Source organism: Cherax quadricarinatus, chromosome 5 (assembly GCF_038502225.1).
Source record: "Cherax quadricarinatus isolate ZL_2023a chromosome 5, ASM3850222v1, whole genome shotgun sequence".
NCBI classification, from domain to species: domain Eukaryota; kingdom Metazoa; phylum Arthropoda; class Malacostraca; order Decapoda; family Parastacidae; genus Cherax; species Cherax quadricarinatus.
The window spans coordinates 12852158-12872692 of NC_091296.1; the positions used below are offsets into that span (position 1 = coordinate 12852158).

At 37.8% G+C, this 20535-nt stretch overlaps 1 protein-coding gene across 2 annotated transcripts in view; it reads left to right on the forward strand.

Annotated features, from left to right (window-relative positions):
- Window positions 1-18193, forward strand: part of 14-3-3epsilon (tyrosine 3-monooxygenase/tryptophan 5-monooxygenase activation protein epsilon) — a 67308-nt gene extending 49115 nt beyond the window's left edge. For both annotated transcript variants that reach the window (XM_070100179.1, XM_070100181.1), the window contains exons 3-6: window positions 2551-2675; window positions 10873-10992; window positions 14286-14491; window positions 14738-18193. In XM_070100179.1, coding sequence (XP_069956280.1) covers window positions 2551-2675; window positions 10873-10992; window positions 14286-14491; window positions 14738-14802 — 516 coding nt within the window. In that variant the 3' untranslated portion in view covers window positions 14803-18193. The remainder of the gene's footprint in view (window positions 1-2550; window positions 2676-10872; window positions 10993-14285; window positions 14492-14737) is intronic.
- Window positions 18194-20535: the final 2342 nt, after the last annotated feature.

The following is a 20535-nucleotide window of genomic DNA, read 5'->3' on the forward strand; positions in this document are numbered from 1 at the left end:
AAGTTTCCTCTCCACCACTGTTCTGGGGGGTCTGTGAGGGTGGGGGACCTGGCAGTGTGCTGTGGGATTCTAGTGTAGTGGGGGGGGGGGGGTTGTAAGTGTGGATTGTAGTGGTTTGTGTTGGGATAGCATGTTTGGTTGTAGGGTACTAGGGGTGGTTCTGTGTATGACTGTGCTTGTTGCTCTGCCCTGCTCTTTGTCCTCTTGCTGTTTCTGTCCTCGTCTCTTGTGTGCTTTTGTGTGTGTACGAGTCACCTTCTGTGAGACAGTTGGTGTTAAAATTGTGTAAATCATTCTTGCTGGTAAGAAAAGTTATTTAAAAGGAATAACTTTGTATGAGTCATGGGTCTCTGAAGTAGTAAATGTCTAAAGGATGATGCTATAACAATCAGCAAGTTACAGTAATAAAAAGTGGTGCATACAGGAAATGTAGGAATAACACTGGAAGTGAGGCATTTACAGATAGTTATAATGGAGGGAAGTAGCCTTTAATATTCAGTAAGAAAGTGAAACCAGTTGTAAAAAGAATGAGTAAACAGGAAGGAGTCAGAAGTGGACAGATGGTAATGGACTAAATAGCTAAAGGTAAAGAAACATGGATTCTATTTAAGGTTGTTTTTGAAAAGGATAGAGGGGCTAGGTAAGGAATTGTATAAAATGTAGATAGTAGAGTACATAGTAACACTATTATGTATAAGGAGTTAAGGAACCATTAATGGGAATATTAGTCAGGCCAGTTTTTTCTTTTGTAGTGTTTGTGGTAAACCACTCTGATGCTCTTCTACCAAATACAGCAGGGCCCCACTTATACGGCAGGTTAGGTTCCAGGCTACCGCCGTAAAGTGGAACACCCTTTTTTCCACTTATAAATGCATACAAACACTAGATAACAAGTTTACACTAACATATATTAAGTTAGCAATAGAACCAGGCATCAAAAAACAATAAAAAAGTACAATACACACATAGTGCACTCATTACTTACCTTAAAATATTTATGGTCTTAATCTAGGGTGAGACAAGTAGTATTTATTGTAAGAAATCAAGTGTGGTATGTATGGTAATCAGCCAGGCTACCTTACCAGGCCACCCCACCCACACATACTATTCTATGATATTTAAGCATCCCAGAGCGATAAAATGTATATACAGTTCACTCATTACTTACCTTAAAATATTTATAGTCTTAATGTAGGGTCAGGAGTAAGTAAATGAGATAAAACGAATAAATGAGAGAGAGAAAGAATGAGTACATGAGAGGGGACAGGCGCAGAGTTATGTAAACAAACCAGGCAAACGTAAGTTTTGTAAACAAACGAAGTGTACACGTCTGGTTTGTGTACAAGTTACATTGTGTACAGGTTGTCTCTACATTGATACGGTAGAATTAATAAAGAAGAACACTCCCATTCTCATGTAACATCATTTTGAGAAGAAATGAAGCTCTGAGTGAAGGCAATGGAAATAAGTCACACTGACTTCTTTGGGTTATCCTAGGTTCTCTACACATATGTTATGTATGATAATCTATGTAACTGTATTTGTGTATACCTGAATATACTTACTTACATACGAAAGGAATAATTTTCTACAGTTACCCCCAGTAACACATTTTCTCTTAGATTAGAGAAAATGTTATTCTTGCCGTCACTTGTACAAGTTATCTGGCTCCCACATCTTATATTTGTTTATTTATTCTATTGTGGGGTGTATTTATCATCTTTTTATGTTATGTATCGTGTTTATTATATAATTTTGAAAAAAATATGGATGGATTAATGAAAATGTGTATATTAACGTAATAAACATTTAATGAGACTCGGTGATGATTATTATTATTATTATTATTATCATTATTATTATCATTTCTAATATGGCGTCACTTGTGCAAGTCGTCTGCTACCACATCTCACATTTGTTTATTTATTCTACTGTGGGGTGTATTTATCTTATTTATATGTTATGCATCGTGTTTATTATATAATTTTGAAAAAAATATCATAGATGGATTAATGAAACTGTGTATATTAACGTAATATACGACATTTAAATGACTCGATTATTATCATCATTACTAATATGACGTCTGGAGACATAAGACACTTACCGATTTTAATGTGTACCTGCATGCCAGCACACTATGTAAGTTTATTTAAGTACAGGTATACATAAGTATAATTATCAGAGTATATATAAAACATGAAATAACTTTTAAAAACATTTGAAATTTTGGAGTTTCCAGACAAAATGGAGAGACTTAGCTAATGCTTACTGAGCTCACGGAGAATGTAAACAAACAGGGTGGGGCACGGTGACCGTATTAGAAAGTCAGGTGGGGGGAGCCGTATAGCGAGTTTTGGTCATAATTTGAAATGACCGTATTAGCGGAACGCCGTAAAGCGGGGCCCTCCTGTAGTTTGTGCTGAATGACCCACTTGGTTTTAGCTTTTGATTATTAGTAACTTGAGTGTCCAAATCAGATGTTTTTTCTAAAATATTTAGAAAATAGTTTGTAGATTATTTCGTGAAGTGACTTTTTTTTTTTTTCAGGTGGAGAAAGAGCTAAAGGATATTTGCTCCGATATATTGGGTCTTTTGGATAAACACCTTATTCCCACGGCCTCTGCTGGAGAGAGCCGTGTGTTCTTCTACAAGATGAAAGGAGACTACCACAGGTGAGTAGAAAATGTGCACTCCTTTTCATTTTGGCACCTCTTATGCCAAGTTAGAAATCCTTTGTGTTGTTGTTAAGCATTTAGAGTAATTTTAAGTATTGCATTGTCAATCCTGATGTCAACCTGTGCTTTTTTTTTTTTTTTTTAATTTCCCTTGTCAGTATTTTACATGCATTACTGTAGATAATTTTCTTTTCATATGTTTACTACTACTGAATTAGACTTGCTATTAAGGTAGTCTTAATACATAAAGTTTTGAGTTTCAACTTTTCTAATGAAGCTTACCTTTAGTCAGGCGTTTACTAATATTTTTCCTGGAATCTTTAAACAAGTGTTAGTTCTTGATGTTATTTCATAATTTATTGTTCACATTTAGTGTGAATGCTATACAACCCTTGTAGGTTTAGTGCTTTTTTTATTATAATAGTGTGAATAGCTCTCCAATGTTGCAGAAATAATTTTTATTGAAATGCTTGAGTAAATGCAAATTAACTGTCTTGTAGTGGATCCCACTTAAGGACATAGGCACCCAAGGAATGTTAATAAACAGAAGAAATGTTGCTTTAGTGCCTGGAATGTCTAGTGTTGGACTCTTTAAATTGGTATTTTTTTGTGTACAATTGGCTGAATTACTTCTGTGCACTTTATAGGGTAGTTCTGATGGTTGAATGGGCAGTTTCTTCTGCTCAGTCCATAGAACAGAAGGCATACTAGTAAAATGGGTAAGAATTTTGTCGACTGGAAGAAAGGAATTGGTTTATAATAGGACTTGGCAGGTGAAATCACCTATGTAAATTTTGCAGAGACTTCTAACTTTGCATCTGCACAAGTTTTCATTAAATTTCATACTTTGTCATTACCTTCAGCAGAAGAATTTCTACCATTTCATTTTTTTTTTAAGTGGACACTGAGAGCAATATTAATTTTGTGGATCTGGATAGTGAAAGGGTTAAGCAGGGATCACTGCACCTGGAGTGTCCAGAAATCATTATCTTGGAGAAAGCTTTTTGTCCGGTGCAATATTACAAACTTATTTTCTTTTTCAGTTTTACCATTTATTTTTTTATCTTGCTTGTTTTTACTAGGTGCCTTGTGGCTTTGATTTGTGACTACCTAGTACGAAGTTATAATGTATAGTGCTATGTAGTGAGAGAGTACTCGAAAATAGAAGAGGATGTCATCTTCGAGAGTTTCGGATTTTGCACACATTTTCCTTAGTTTTAAAGTAACCTTTGATAAACTAGAATTTTTTTTTTTATGTATCTTCATACCCTTTACATATTAGCATGAAATTCTAGACTCATTGAGCCCTAGACCCAGTGCAGTTAAACACTGATACATTAGACACTTCTATCCATCCATCCAATTCCCACTCTCATTAACCCCACCTCCGCCATGCTTAAGCTGGATGCTCTGTATTTTGAACTTTTCATACTTTGTTAAAAAAACAATCCCTGTCATACTTAGAAAAAATAAACATCACCCAGATAGTAGGTGTAGGGTGGTGGTGGGAGGTGGGGAAAATTGGTTTGCTTCGTCATTTAGTCACATTATATTCCATGTTTACATGGAGGTGTCTGGTGAAAGTGTGGTGTTTACCTGCAGATGACATTCAGAAAGCTTGGTGCCATGGTGGCTGCAAATTTATTAACACCTTAACTGTGGCAAGTCTTGCATTTTTAATTCCCTTGTGGTGACATTTTGAAAGAAAAATTTGCTTTTCTATTCTAAATCTGAAAAGAAAAATGAAATCAAGGAAACTGAAAGTTTTTTTAGTGTACTGAAGTTGGCAAGCATTTATCACTTTGGCAACCATGGAGTTTTAGATTTTTTTGTCAGATTATAAATTTAAAAAGAATACAGACTGATGATTTAGTATTTTGTAGGTTGTCCCTAGGCACTAAGACATCCTTCAATCATGTAGTGATTTACATAAATTCTTGAGGGTTTCTTGGTAAATTCCCTTGCAATTCATGGATGGTAACCTCCACCTGTGGGAGTGAACTGATGTCCTTTCCCTGTAGATCTTTATCACAGCTCATAGGTTCAAGTCGGGAATTTTCCTTGCCAACCATCAAGGAAGGCTACTCGGTCACGAAGCCTTTGACCAACTGATTTAGTAGTGTGGCAAGGAACATAGTCTTTCATAAAAATGTTTGTACCACACTTGAATAAAAGATAAATGATCACAGCAATTCCAGGTAGTTGTAGTAGTTTGTTGGTTTTTGGACAGCATAATCAACTACCCAACATTTAGCACTAAAACAAGCCCAAACCATTAGTGACTCAGGGTGTTTGTGGTATCAGGTGCAATGTGGGTCCAAGAGGTTGTTACCTGGATGTCTTTAACCCTTAAATGGTCCAAACGTATATATACATTTTTTCAACATTTGAAAGCATGTAAAAAAAAAATGTAGATCTTCTTTCTTGTTTTACATGTAAAAATGTGTAAAAAAAAAACTTTCATCTACATTTTTCTTTTTTGTTTGAAAATATGTAAAAAAAAAAACGTAGATCTACTTTTGGAGCACTACGGATTTGAACGTCAATCTGTTTGGACCGTTTAAGGGTTAAACATTTTCACCATAGTTACAGGTCACTGAAAATGGCTTCATCACTCCAAAATGCCTCATTGCTCTTGGTCCATATTTGGCATTTCTTTGCAAACTAATATGCCTTCTCTGCACATGGCTCAAAATTGGTTTCATGACTGGTCTATGGATACTGTAACCAAACTCCTTCACATGCCTATTAACAGTTCTAGTACACAGTGAAACGGTTCTGGATTCTTTCTTAATATCCTGTGCAGTACTCTTGGTCTGGTTTCAAGCTGTATTTAGTTGTGGGAATGTATTTCTAGGCCTCCCTGGACATTCATTTGGTGTGGGCATGTCATTGCCACCATTCTTACAGAACCAATTCAACCAGTTCCTTCCTGAACATGCATGCCAATGGCTTTCATTATTTTCTTTGCTCTATGAACAGTCTTGTGTAATCCAGTGATCTGAGCTGTTCTATCTTGAGACTTGTTCTTCCCCATATTAATTCAATCATAGCCATATATGTTAGACAAACCCTGTATTCTGGAGCACAGGGCAGAGAAACCCCACACACGTATTGTACGTACTCACTCGCACGTATAAACAATGGCACACATACTTATTCGCACTTGCTCTGACATTTCACTGCCTACCCTACGTAAACTCGTAAAGCACTGAATGTACAGCAGCTGCCTAGCAGAATTCAGTGATGCTGCACTACTATTTGCCAGGCCTACAAACGTTTATCACTCCAGAATGCCTAACAGGGTTGGGTATTACTTTAGACATTAAAGTTTGCCTGTGGAGGCACCAGGCAGACAATAATCACTGTATATACACTAGTTTCTTATGATGGATGTGTTTCAACGTATTTTAGTACTTGAAATATGGATAATTTTTTATGAGCATTAATGTTGCCAAGAAAAGGTAAATCCTTGTAATAGTAGTCTTTCTACTGTTAAAGCAAAGATTTTACTAAAACTATTAGGCAGTGTGTATTGGTAATACAGGTACAACACTAATTATATGGCACCCTTGGTACCTAGGCTTTGCTGATATATTGATTTTCAGACCAACAGAGGTCATATAATACAACGATACATCTCTGACCTACCATGGCCTGCTGGAAACTTAAACAAGCTTAAATGAAACAGGATTATTACTGTACTGATAAAGAATGTTACAGTACTACCACTTCTACCAAAGTGGTAGAATTTTACTGGAGCAGGAGCTAATCACTAGCCATAACTAGGGTTAATTGTTTGCAAAATATGCTAAAATTTGCACAGAATCAAGGGATCAAGAACTGCTGTGTAAAAACGTGAGCACTTGCTACATAAAATGAAATGTGTGGCAAAAAGCAGTCTTTGTAATTTTGGCCATTTTATTTAGGATATGTGCATAGAATACAAAATTGTTTTTAGTGATCATGAGGGTACAGAGCTTATGGGTATATACAGTATATATAAGCATGCTTCTAGGTAGTAGGTTGGTAGATAGTAACCGCCCAGGGAGGTACTACCGTCCTGCCAAGTGAGTGTAAAACGGAAGCCTGTAATTGTTTTACGTGATGGTAGGATTGCTGGTGTCTTTTTATTCTGTCTCATACACATGCAAGATTTCAGGTACGTCTTGCTACTTCTACTTACACTTAGGTCGCATTACACATACATGTACAAACATATATACACACCCCCCTGGGTTTTCTTCTGTTTTCTTTCTAGTTCTTGTTTATTTCCTCTTACCTCCATGGGGAAGTGGAACAGAATTCTTCCTCTGTAAGCCATGCGTGTTGTAAGAGGCGACTAAAATGCCGGGAGCCAGGGGCTAGTAAATGGAAAAGGAGAAACTTTTGTTTTTCCTTTTGGGCCACCCCGCCTCGGTGGGATACGGCTGGTGTGTTGAAAGAAAGAATAAGAAGCATGGTAGATTTAAGCTAAGATAGATCAATGTCAATGACTTATTGTTCAGTGTTATTGAACGTTGTGGATGAATTCCATTGTTATTACTGTATTATTAAATTGTAATAACAGAACAAATAAGGCATCTTGCCAGTTAACACTGCTAGCTAGTTCGGTTGATTTGCAACAAAATCCCTTTGTGTATATATCCTCCTCAGGCAGTGTTACCCATGATACACTGAGTGGACCTGCATGGGCCAAGATTTTTCTAGGTAAGAGATGGTAGGTGTCCCAAACTGTTGAGGTAATACTTAAAACGTATCTAAAATACCAAAACAGTTTATTATCTGAAGCATCAGATTCCAAACAAGTGATGATTCAACAAAATGGTAAATTTCCTTGGTTTTGTAAGGTGGTTAAAAAAAAAGTCTTTTGCCCTTAATTTGAGTTCTTTAGTATACTTTTCATAGGTGGTACTGTACAGTATTTCTTCTAAGCCTTAATTTTTCCTTCTCTAAGGACAAATATCAGATATTTGGAACCACTTTGTGTTTCCCAAATGTAAATTATTGTTAGTTTGTCTTGCTTGTGCTCCAGTTAGTAAGTTGAGGAATTGAAAGTTGTATGATTCGTGCATTTTCCTGAACTGATACGGAAAGTGAAAGTTCTGTACAGTGTTCGGATGTAATATTTTGCTTTAATTAGTTTGAGATTATAGGTACGTAATTAGTTCTCTAAAGGAATGCTGAGAAGTATCAAAATTATGCAAAGATTTCTCTTGCATTATTGTTAATGTTTTGTTGTATTTTCTCTTCCTTAAGCATTCTTAATTTTCCATCCTAATTATTCTACAAATGTGGGAAATTGTGGGGGGGGGGGGCACTGATGCATGTGCTTTTCATGGTTATTGAGTAAAGTTGAATTGTGGAATTTCTTAGTGGAGGATATTGCCCTTAGTCACCCTTATGTGATCGTCATCTGGTTGGGTATTCTAGTTAATGATTATTTGAACAAGAAATTAGGTATGTCAAACTTTTATCAGAAGTAATAGGCATTGTGCCTTTTTGCATATTGGTGTTTATTAGAAGTAATTGGCATTCTGCCATTTTGTCCTAAATCTAGTATTGGCAGGAAGCACTGGAAATGCAAGACTTGCTCATGTCCTACTGGAAGTGCAAGACTTGCTCATGTCCAGCAACCCCTAGGCAGTTTTTGTCATCTGACATCTCAGCCAACAGGTAACTTGCCATCTGCCACTGGCAACAAAAGGACTAGAAATGGGGGTAAATATAAGTTCTGTGGTAGCTGTATCCCTAGCTGCTCATTTAGATTTTCCATATCCCCAGATTTTAAAATGTTTTACAACAGCTGTTATGTACACATCCTCAATCACAATCCACATATCAATACCCTCCTTGGTGGCTCTATCTGCTCCTGTTGAGTCTTACCTTTAGTAGTACAGTTTTTTGCTTGTTCCCTTAGCTATGATGTGATAATTACTTTTGGAAAGAATAAGTGATTTGTTCCAGGAATCCTATAGACTGGTGTTGTTCTGGAACTCCAAGTGTCGGGTGTTGTTGTTCACTCCCTGCATTTAGAAACCTTTCGATAACCTTGATGTTCTGGAAAAATATCTACCCCTGATTAATAAATATATATAAATATATATATATATATATATATATATATATATATATATATAATATATATATAATATATATATATATATATATATATATATATATATATAATATACACACATACATACATACATACATACATACATACATACATACAGTGGACCTCCACATACCGCTCGCTTTTTTCGCAAAAATTTTGCCTCGCATACCGCCCAAAAACCCGCTCACCGCCCTTCGTCCGAGACGCGTCCAATGTGCGGCCTGAGCCACGCTCACATGTTCCGCCGGTGGCATTGTTTACCAGCCAGCCTCCGCGGTAACATCCAAGCATACAATCGGAACCTTTCGTATTATTACAGTGTTTTTGGTGATTTTTTCTGGAAAATAAGTGACCATGGGCCCCAAGAAAGCTTCTAGTGCCAACACTACAGCAATAAGGGTGAGAATTACTATAGAGATGAAGAAAAAGATCATTGATAAGTATGAAAGTGGAGTGCGTGTCTCCGAGCTGGCCAGGTTGTATAATAAACCCCAATCAACCATCGCTACTATTGGTGGTACAGCTGCTGCTGTACCACCGTCAGCTGCTGCTGCTGTTGTACCACCGTCAGCTGCTGCTGCTGCTGTAGCATCGTCTGCTGCTGCTGTAGCATCGTCTGTTGCTGCTGTACCACCGTCAGCTGCTGCTGCTGCTGCTGTAGCACCGTTGTTGGTGTGGCTTATTGAGAATACCAAGAAACAATTAACCCCAGAGGATTTGCCACCCAGGATAACCCAAAAAAGTCAGTGTCATCGAAGACTGTAACTTATTTCCATTGGGGTCCTTAATCTTGTCTCCCAGGATACAACCCACACCAGTCGACTAACACCCAGGTGAACAGGGAAAAATGCCTGGAACTAGTGCTCATATTGGTGAATTTAAAGCCAGCAAAGGTTGGTTTGAGAGATTTAAGAATCGTAGTGGCATACACAGTGTGATAAGGCCTGTTCTGGAAGAAAATGCCAAACAGGACCTACAGTACTCAGGAGGAAAAGGCACTCCCAGGACAGTGTTTCATCAGTCATTGCTGCATCTTCAATAAAGGTAAGTGTCATTTATTCTTCATTTAGTAGAGTAGTACATGCACAATATATATTGTGCATGTACTACTCTACTATTGTGCATGTATCCTTCTCTTTGTGTGTAGGAAAATGTATATTTCATGTGGTAAAATTTTTTTTTTCATACTTTTGGGTGTCTTGCACGGATTAATTTGATTTCCATTATTTCTTATGGGGAAAATTCATTCGCATACCGAACATTTCGCATAACAATCAGCCCTCTTGCACGGATTAAAGTCGCTATGCGGGGGTCCACTGTATATATATATTATATATATATATATATATATATATATATATATATATATATATATTATATATATATATTATATAATAATATATTATATATTATATAATATATTATAATATATATATTGTAATATATATATTGTAATATATATATTGTAATATATATATTGTAATATATATATTATAATATATATATTATAATATATATATTATAATATATATATTATAATATATTATAATATATTATATATAAATAAATGGATTGAGTTTTTCATTGTCACTGGGGTGAAGGGTAGAAAAGAAGCTGCATTTTGATTTGCTTTGTTAAATGTTGTCTAGGACCTGACTCAAACTTGAGTTCTGCTTTTAATGTAAGCTGTTGTGGAAGGCCACATTTTTTCCTTCAGTGCCTTGATGAAATTCATCCTAATAAGCTACATCCCCTTGTACCTAGATACTGTACCAGGTACTATACATGTTAATAATAAGTAGGTGCCATGCATACATATTTATATTTTTCCTGCATCTATTCCTTACCTCACAGGAATGGAACATTCCCTGCACAATAATTTCCCCATTCATATAAATTGCAGCTCTTCAGGCAGAGGGCATAGATATTCCTTTAACCATCTAAATATATTTTGTACATGTACAGGCAAGTTTTGCTGGTTTAGGGCATTGTCAAGATTATTGTTGCATTGTTCCATGAATATACTGATGGTGATTTTTTATTGTAGAATCCTAATTAGTTCTTCCTCCACCCTAGGTATCTTGCAGAATTTGCTACAAGTAATGACAGGAAGGCTGCAGCTGAAAATTCCCTGGTAGCTTACAAGGCTGCCAGTGATATTGCTATGACAGAGCTGCCACCCACACATCCTATTAGGTAAGTTTTAATTAATATGTTGCTTATATATTCAAGTTAAGGTGAAAGTTTGTTAGTGAAAAAATCATTGCTTTAAGATTCCAGGTGTGATTAACAGGTAGCATTTCCTTTTGTAATTAGGAAAGGAAATTCTAATTGTAGATTAAATAAACTGATAATGATTTGGATATGGATGTGTGAGGAATGTATCGAGGAAATGGTGCGCTTATAGTGACAAGACGTGGAAAACTCCTATTTACAGTAATAGTCCTAATAACTATAAAATGAGTGTATGGTGGCAATCAGTGAAGGTGGTTGGTGGGGTTGGTTGGTTTTGAGAAGGACCTGTCACCATCACATTAGTTGTCACCATAATGGGCAATACCCTGTTGATTAACAATTTGGATGTGGTGTAACTGCTTGGCTTATAATGGATTGTGTTATTAACTACCTTTAGGTAAGCCTCTGTGTACTTCCGTAGTTGTAAATATTAACACACTGGCCTCGTTGAACTTCGTAAGGTGTCCAAAATTGTCTGTGTTGGACACGTATTTTTATTTTATGGTTGAGAACAAGAACACCTGGAATCATGACTTCCCTAAAAATGCATGTGTCCAACACCAGTGGATGCCTTGTGAACTTTAGTGAGGCCAAGTTAATAAAGGAAATGACCTGTCCAATTGTTGATCAGTAGGATATTGCCTGTTTTGGAGAATGCTGTAATGTGATGCTGACAGGTCCTTCTCAAACCCAACCCATCTCACTGCAGTTGTACCACTGCTACTATACCACCTCTGCCACTGCCACCCGTATACCACCACCTCATTGAAATGTTCAAAGCATGTACTTTGAACATATCAGTGAGGTGGCAGCTACACGCTGTGGAGATGCCAAAATTGAGAGCAGTGTCTGGTGAATATTATGCAGAGGGTTCAGAGTGTAGAAATCAAGACAAGTGTGGAGGTCATGAAAGGCATTTTTCAGAGGGTCAAGGAGTTGCCGAGGTGGTTCAGGCATTTTTCAGAGGATAGAGAGGATGACAAGCAGATTATATTATGGGTGGAAGGTAACTGGGAGTAGGGATGGTCCCAGGACTGATTAGAGGGAGGGGGTAAAGGTGACTTGAGTTTTAGGGGCTTGAGTATCCAACAGGCTTGTATGAGCATGTTACATAGGAGTGAATGGAGAACACGTGGTTTTTAATGGATGTTCTGTTGGAGTGTGAGCAAGGTAGCATTTATGAAGGGATTCAGGAAAACCTAGTTGGACTAGGCCTTGAGGCTGGACATGCAGTGTTTGCCCTCTGAAGGGGCAGGGATGTTACTTAAGAGGGTAATGAATTGTGATGTTGGCACAATTCTGGGAAGGCAGTAATTGAATATATGACGATTGCATTTCCTTTGGATTGTTAAGATTAAAAAAAAAAAGAAATTGACCTGCTTATTTATTCTTAATAGATTTAAATGAAATTGTTTGATGGGCAGAGCATGCATAGTTCTCTTGTATAAAGGCAAAGGGCACAAAATATAAGAATTAATGGAGAATAAGCCTGTTAAGTATCCCTGGTGAGATGTATGGTAGTTATTATTGAAAGAGTTTAGGGTAAGACAGTATGATTGCAGATGAACAAGGAGGCTTTAGGAAGGGTAAGGGATGTGTAGACAGTGTTTACATTGAAGCATATAAGTGAACAGTATACCTGGAGAGAAGAGGGATATGGGTAACGAAGGTTTTGATACATTTATGCATTTGGAAAAGGCATATGATAGGGTTGATAGGGAGCAATGTGGCAGATGTTCCAAGTGTATGGAATAATGGTAAGTTGCTGAAGGTATTTTAAGTTTCTACAAGGATAGTGAGGTTCTAATTATGGTATGTAGGAAAAAGGGAGATTATTTTTTCAGTAAAAGTAGCCCTTAGGGATGCACGATGTCACCGTGATTTTTAATATATTTAAGGATGGAATTGTAAGAAGTGAATGCAGAAGGGTTGGTGGGGAGGTGTAGGGCTGGAAGATGATCTTAACACAATGCAGGAGTTGTCAGTTGTTTTTTGCTGATAACTGCTTTTGGAAGGTTCTGAAGAGATGTGAAGGTTTGCAGACAAATTTTGGAAGGAAATTAAAAGAAGAAATGAAAGAGCAAGGTGATGATTGGATATCATATTGGAGGGAGTGCATATGAAGGACGTGAATGTGTTCAGATATTTGGGAGTGGACTTGTCAGCAGAAAGATGAAGTGAACCATAGAATTGACTAGGGAAAAAGGCGAATGGTTCATTGAGGCATCTGTGGGGGATACCTTTGAAGAGTTTCAAGAGTTTCTCTACTGAGCCCAGCCATGGGCCAGGCTTGTCTGGTGCTTGCTTGGTCAACCAGGCTGTTGCTGCTGGAGGCCTGCTGCCCCAGTAACAACAGGTGAAGATACTTGTCCAGTTTCCTCTTTAAGGCTTCTACACTTGTTCCACGTGTGATATCTTCTGGTAAGATGTTGAATAGTCTGGGATCCTGGATGTTGATAGTGTTTCCTTGTTGTCCCCACCGCACCCCTGCTCCTTGCTGGGTTTATTTTACTTCCTCCCATATCTCTCACTCCAGTATGTTACTGCAGTTCGTAGATTTGGGACCAGGCCCTCTAGTACTTCCCAGGTATATATTGCATCTCTCCTCTACTCTAATGAGTAATGTTCAAGACTTGAAGGCATTCCCAGTAGTTCAGGTGCTTTACTGGCTCAATGCGAGCTGCAAAAGGGACGATGAACATTATCCTTGGAAGCAAAAAGGGGAATGTACGAGTTTATATAATTGTATAAATGCTCTTATGAGTGTGAAGCATAGGTTGTGGAAGTTGCAGCAAGATGGAGGCTGGAGGCAGTGGTGGTGATCACGTCTGAGGGCAATGTGTGGTGTGAATAATGTGCAGGGAATTCTAGTTTAGAGATTAGGTGGTGGTGTGGGGTTATTAAAAGTATTATACAGAGGTCTGAAAAGGGGGTTATTGAGGTGGTCAGAAAGAATGGAACAAAATAGGATGACTTGGAAGGCATATGAAGCTATGGTGGAAGGTGGGGTAGGTGTCATAAGAAAGGTTGGAAGGAAGGGGTAAAGGTGTGTGAGGGGCTTAGACATCCAGGAAGCATGTGTAAGCATGTTAGTGATTGGAGGAAAGTGGTTTTTTTTTTATGATTTAATGTGCTATTGAAGTGATCAAGTTAACGGGGGTCACCCTGCCTAGGAGAGAAATGGCCGGTTTGTTGAAAAAAATGGTGCAATATTTTCTTGAGGTGATACCTTTATTTAATTTTTTAATTTACAGGTTGGGTCTGGCACTGAATTTCTCAGTTTTTTATTACGAGATCTTGAATAGTCCAGAACGGGCATGTCGTCTGGCGAAGGCTGCATTTGATGATGCAATTGCAGAGTTGGACACATTATCAGAGGAGAGTTACAAAGATTCCACTCTTATTATGCAGCTGTTGCGAGACAACCTTACGTTATGGACCTCAGACATGCAAGGAGAGAGTAAGTACAAATTCCCTTTAGTCTCTATTGTTTAAGTAATGTCAAATTTACGGTGGCAAGTAGTAAATGACTTGTATCAACGGTAAATAGTTTGCAAAATTAAAGCTTGCTTTTGAATGGCCTTAAATTTCAGTTTGGTAATTAAAACCCAGGAGGTTTTGCCAAATATGTTGTGCCTTCACTAAAAGTGAATTGCTGTTTAAATGGATTTTTTTTTTTTTTTTTTTTTTTTTTTTTTTTTTTTAGGTGGAGATGGTGATCAAAGAGAGAAAGAACAAGTGCAGGATGTGGAGGACCAGGATGTAAGCTAATGTGGTAGTGGCGGCGGTGGCCCCCTTCACCCCTCTACCACCACCACCACCCTCTTACTCCTCTTGTACTATTACCACCACCACCACCACCACCATACTACTACCACCACCACCCCTTCCCACAGCGGAGCTCCAGTATCAACACCATCATGTCTCCAACACTGCCAAAGATGTCAACATCACCTATACCATTTTGCAACAGGAAAGATGGAGTGCTATTTCAGGAAGCGCTTGTAGAATGCAGTTAATAGGGATGGGTTTTCTGTGTGCATTCATTAGTTTAAGTAATTTATGCCTACAGTTGCTACTCATTACTTGAGGTATACATTAAATTTTGCATGCTTTAACTTAACATGGTAACCAGTTGTATATTTAGATGTATTTGCTGTGTCAAGGGCAAAAATCTTGAAGTCTGGTGTGGACACTTTGGTTGCGTTCTGTGCAAAGTGAATTTAATAATGATGGAGCTCTGCTGTGATGATGGGAAAGGACTTGGCACCATCATTCCAATCCTTCGTCCTATGTTTGGCATTTTCATCACATTCTTTGTGTTTGAAAAGATCCATTGCATATTTGTTGTGTATTTATTGATATTGGTACGTGATAAGAAATTTAAATATTAGGTAGGATACTTCTCATTTTATGCTATGATTTCCTTGTATATTTTCATAAGGTCTTAAATTAAGACCATTTCTGTTAATCCATCTTTGGTGTTCGGTGTCTGAAGTGGACATTTATGTTCCCCAGCTCAATGTTTACTTATGGCCCGAGGTGAGCAAGTTGGGTAACCAAGATCCAGCTTAACCAGCCTTTCAACACTCCAATCCCCAAAAACCCTACCCAGTTGGGGCTCCATATCCTCAATATTATCCGGAGGCCAGCATTTCCTCTCGAGCATTGGGTCATTTACATTATCTGACATTTTTGTACCATGCAATCTCTCCATACAGTGTGAATGAGCTAAAGCGCATTTTGGCACTTATTTTTATTGCTTGGGGAATTAGCACAGTTAAGTTGATGGAATCATCTTTTAATCGTTTGTCTGTCAGTCCAAGTTGTCTTGTTGTTCTAACCGTTTATATATCATTGCAGAACATGTTTGTTAGGATGAAGTTTGTGGCCTATTTGGTAGGGTGTTTGCAGAAACTAACATGCTTGAAACTGCCACAATGAAATTATACATTTTCAAGCAGTTAGGAAAAGGTGAGCATGGGTTATTGACTTTTGACTAGTAGGTATACTTCACTTTGAGCTTTCAGCTATATGTACAGCATCCCTAGATCAGCAGCCATACCCTAAACCTCATTTTTTTTTTTTTTTCCTGAAAATATCCGAGTCACATCATTTAGTGTTTACTGAGTAGTTTGTGCTTCAGTACACTGCTTTTCCCCAGCTGTGTGTGATTGTGGTCACAAAAATTTACTGGCCAGATGAGTAATAAGCCTTTTGTAGATAACTGCAAAAGGCTCTATTACACTAACAGGAGTAACTTCATGGGCTCTTGTGACAGTCACAACTAAACAGGAGCCCATGAAACTTGAATAGGTGAGTTTAGTGTTATAGTAATGTTCCATTGCTGCTGGTGCAGAGACTGCACCATCAGAGTAAATAAGCTCATTAGTATGACCATGCGTGAAAGTTTTTATGGTTTAAGGAATATCACCACTGATCAGTCTTGTCTATTAAAATCCAGCCAGCCTATTCTTTTAGTTACATCTTTTAACATCCATATTTAGTTGATCGCTTGGTGCTGCCTCTTGTTGCAAAGAACTCAAACTTTCCCCTTGTTGCAGCGAAGGCATTTTGATAAGAGCCACTTATTTGAGGCACTAATATTTTTGGGGGGATATGCACAGGTCACTTTGTTTCCAGGTTTAATGTATCTTGAGTAAACTAGATGACCTGGTGTACCTACAACGTAATAAATGCACTGAATTGACAAGATTTTTCCAGTTCACTAGTCTCATAGGATGTATTTTATAATAAAATTTAATAGTCTTGGAAAAAGTTGTAGCATGAGCATTCTCTCGTTAAGGTTTGCTCAAGAGTTTGGAAGGTGTGGGTTGGTGGTAGATAGTGTCAACAAGTGTTGACAAGTTCCCCTTCTCCCTCTTCCTGCTCACTCTTTTTCCTTGTGTTGAGGAGAGCTTGTTTCTCCTGGTAATTCATTGGATGAAAAGAGAGAAGGTGTTGAACATATCTTCTACCTGGCCCACAGAGCCATTTAACTAGCTCGAAAATTTCCCCTCCCCTCATCCACACCTTTCCCTCACCATCTCTGGCCCTTCGTTTTGTGTGGGTCACTCCTAGTTGCTGGTACAGTAGGCTATGCTTAGCCCTTCCTGGCTTCTTCTGTGTCTAGTATTTGTGTCGCAACTGGGGAAAATTGACCCGGGTGCAAAACTTTCTAAGCTCGGAGTCGCTCGTTGCGTCACATCTTGTGCTTTGTCATTTGAATGATCACAACTATCCATTTTAATATCTACATTTGTCAGTGAATGGAGGAATTGTTACTTCTTGATCATTAAAGTTGGATATTGTGTGTGGTCTCCATAAGGTTACCACTTTTATAAGGTTGGTGGAATCTTGAGAGGTCAGTCATTGAGCTGCTGTTGGTGCTTCAATAAGGCTCTTTATTTTTCAACATATTGAGGGAACAATCCTTATTGATGTGCTTTATTTAGAAGAGCTCTCAGTTACTGACCAAATAACTTGTTTTGACCCAAGACATTCCAGAGAGCATTTTTGTAGTGGAATACCTAAATGAGCAACCAAGTGATCACTCGGGCCTATTCGTGCTACCGCTGCCAGCAGATGGCTACCACTGTTGGTGATGAGCACTTTCTTACAGTTCTTGGTGCTAGCAGAAACTGCCTCTAGGCACTCGTGGCAATAAAAAATACAAATTGACAACTGACAAGTGCAGCTTCTCAAATTCACATACAGGTTACAAATAAAGATAAGAGCATTGTGTACAGAGTAACAAAAAAGGGTCTGTGCTGGCATATTCATTCTGTAGAGGCTTTTAGATAGGGTTGGCTAAGTTTGTAGCCAGTTATTTGTGTAGCAACCTAGGAAAGCTTGACCTTTGCAAGTTGTGTGTTTGGGTTTAATTTCCAGGTTTGGCACGAATGCCGGCAGAAAATGGACAGTGTAGTAGACTTGCAAAACACGAGCCACAACAGTAGCTGTCAATACAGTCCACAATTGGTATGACCATGTGTTGTATTTTTTACTACAATACTACTCGTTATACATGCTATACACCAAGAGTTGTGATTCTTGCTAGAATGTGCCCCTCTATGTAAATACCAAATTGTGATAGGCAAAGCACATGTGTCAATGCACTTGCATGTCAAAAGTGTTTGATTAAACCTCATATTCTCTATAATGGTTGTTACTTATCCTTGTTTTATTGTTGGCAATAAATTAAGTTTAATAGTTGCTTCAAACCAACTTGTTGCCATGTGATCAATTGCAACCAGTATATAACAGTGGTTTGATGTACTAAATTTCATGAGGGGTATTTTGGAATGGTAAGTCTGGTTTAGGATGAGTTTAGTTCTTGTTTTTAATATAATTTTATAATATGGGTTAGGAATTTCAAGACAACCATTTCGATCAGTAACAAATACAGACTGCAGATATAAATATTGTGCTAGTTTTGCTATGGTATATATTATGAGCAATATAAATCAAAGGGTATTTCCCCCCACCCTAAAAAAAAAAAAGTAGGTTAATATCACAGGTGGAACCTAGTGGCATAGCCAGGTTCTAACGGTGAGCACAAAAAAGTGCCACTAGTTAGCTTTAATTAATATAGTTTTGGGGTAGTAACTAGTTCCCCCCCCCCCCCCAACCAAGAATTTATCAAAATTCCTCATTTTAGAACAGTTAATAGTTGTCATTAAAAATTAAGTAAAGACTATATTCACTTAATGGTAAAACAGATTTCAAGCATGTTTGACATCTGTTGCAGCGCTGTATGACCCTTAGAGGTTTAGCGCTTAAATTGTTAAATTGCTTACAATATTTGACAGTTGGAATTTAAATATTCCAGAGAATGTAACTCGTTAGCTGTTTGTCATTTTCATTTTCCTTGCATTGTTATAATGGAAACAATAATACATCTTGAACTTAGTTCCTGAATACTTTCTTTTATGGCAGTCAGAAATAGCTGATAGGCTTAAGGAAGTTAGCAATTTTTAGCTGTGCATATGTCCATTTAAATTAGTATAGAAATGTGTGATTTTCTTGCTAGGGTATTATTGGTACATTCCGCAAGACATCAACCTGGTGACAGCCCCCTCTTTTCACACTGATAGCGCTCTCCAGACATTTTTGCTGCAAAGTGTGCGCACAGTCAGGAAGACTACAGCAACTGAAATAAAGGCAAGGACAAAACATGTGCCACGTGCTCAGGTGGAATGGCCACTGCCCCTGCTCCACCAGTAGAATTTGGTTTGTTACAAATATAGCTTTGACTAAGCAGTAGGATCATCATGCTGCCCTTGGTTTAATGTACAGTACTTAACTTCTCATTGAACTGATCATCCTGTAAGCAATTTGATTTGGCATGCTGTTTTAAATACCTTCTAAAATATTTTTCCTGTTTATAATGTAATTTAGTTCTTAGCTTCATCACTAATGAAACTGTGCCTAGTGTGCTTGCATTCTAACCATTACTCTTAATTGGTAACCTTTGCAATAGTCACACAAGTTTTCATATACACCATATTTTGTCAAAAGTCTATTAAAAAAAAGCATTAAGAAACTGGATGATCCTTTCTCCTTTTGCCTAAATAGCAGTTCAGTGGCATTACATGCAATGTGATACTAAACCAATGGAAAAACCTTTGGGTGTCTTGTCTGACAACACTAATTAATGAGGGTTTTCAAACAGTTTGTGACCAGGTTAGGTCCCCCCCCCCCTTGAGTTGGCCATATGTACCTTAAGATGCTTGTCTGACTGAGATGGCCAATGACCTGGAACCCTACAACCCCCCTTACCCCCTCCATCCCATAATGAATTCATAAAAGTAGCTAGTTGTCTCAATTGATGGTAGGAACTGTTGAAAGTGCTGAAGACAAAATTATCTAGCATTTGTAAATAACGTCCATTCCTTGTATGTTTGCTTATAAAGGTTCCTATAGCAGTCCCAACTGCTGATCTTTCCTAATGTGCACATTTGAATATTTTCCAGATAACATTAACCAAGCCCCTAATTCTTTCCTGAAGTGGTAAAACTTTTGCAGTGTTACTCGAGATATATTTAGCTCATTGCTTCTGCCTTACTAGGAGGGTGCCTTTACCCTGGAGAAGTTGCCCTTGATCCAGATAGATTGCCTCTCCTTTTCCAGGTGCTGTATGATTTCTTGAGAGTTTAGCTGTTCTCAGTGAAGATTTTTGCATTTACAGTATTTGTCTTAATGGCTGTCTCCAGTTTATTGAACAGGAGTCTTTATTATTTTGTCTCTGCACCTCATTCCTTTAAAGTTTGTCTACACTGGAATATTAGAAGATATAGGGGAAATCACTGTGAGCTTCAGTTATTTGCATCTTGTTCTTTTGTGTCATTCCTAACAAATGCAAAGTAGAGAATAGGTTGAATGAGAAGACATAATAAAACTTGGGTGTGACACTGCAGGTAACACTTGAAAGTGTTGTAAGCATATTGGAAACTACATACTTGTAACTTCAGCCTTAGCAAAACTAGGTAAAGTAGCTTAAAA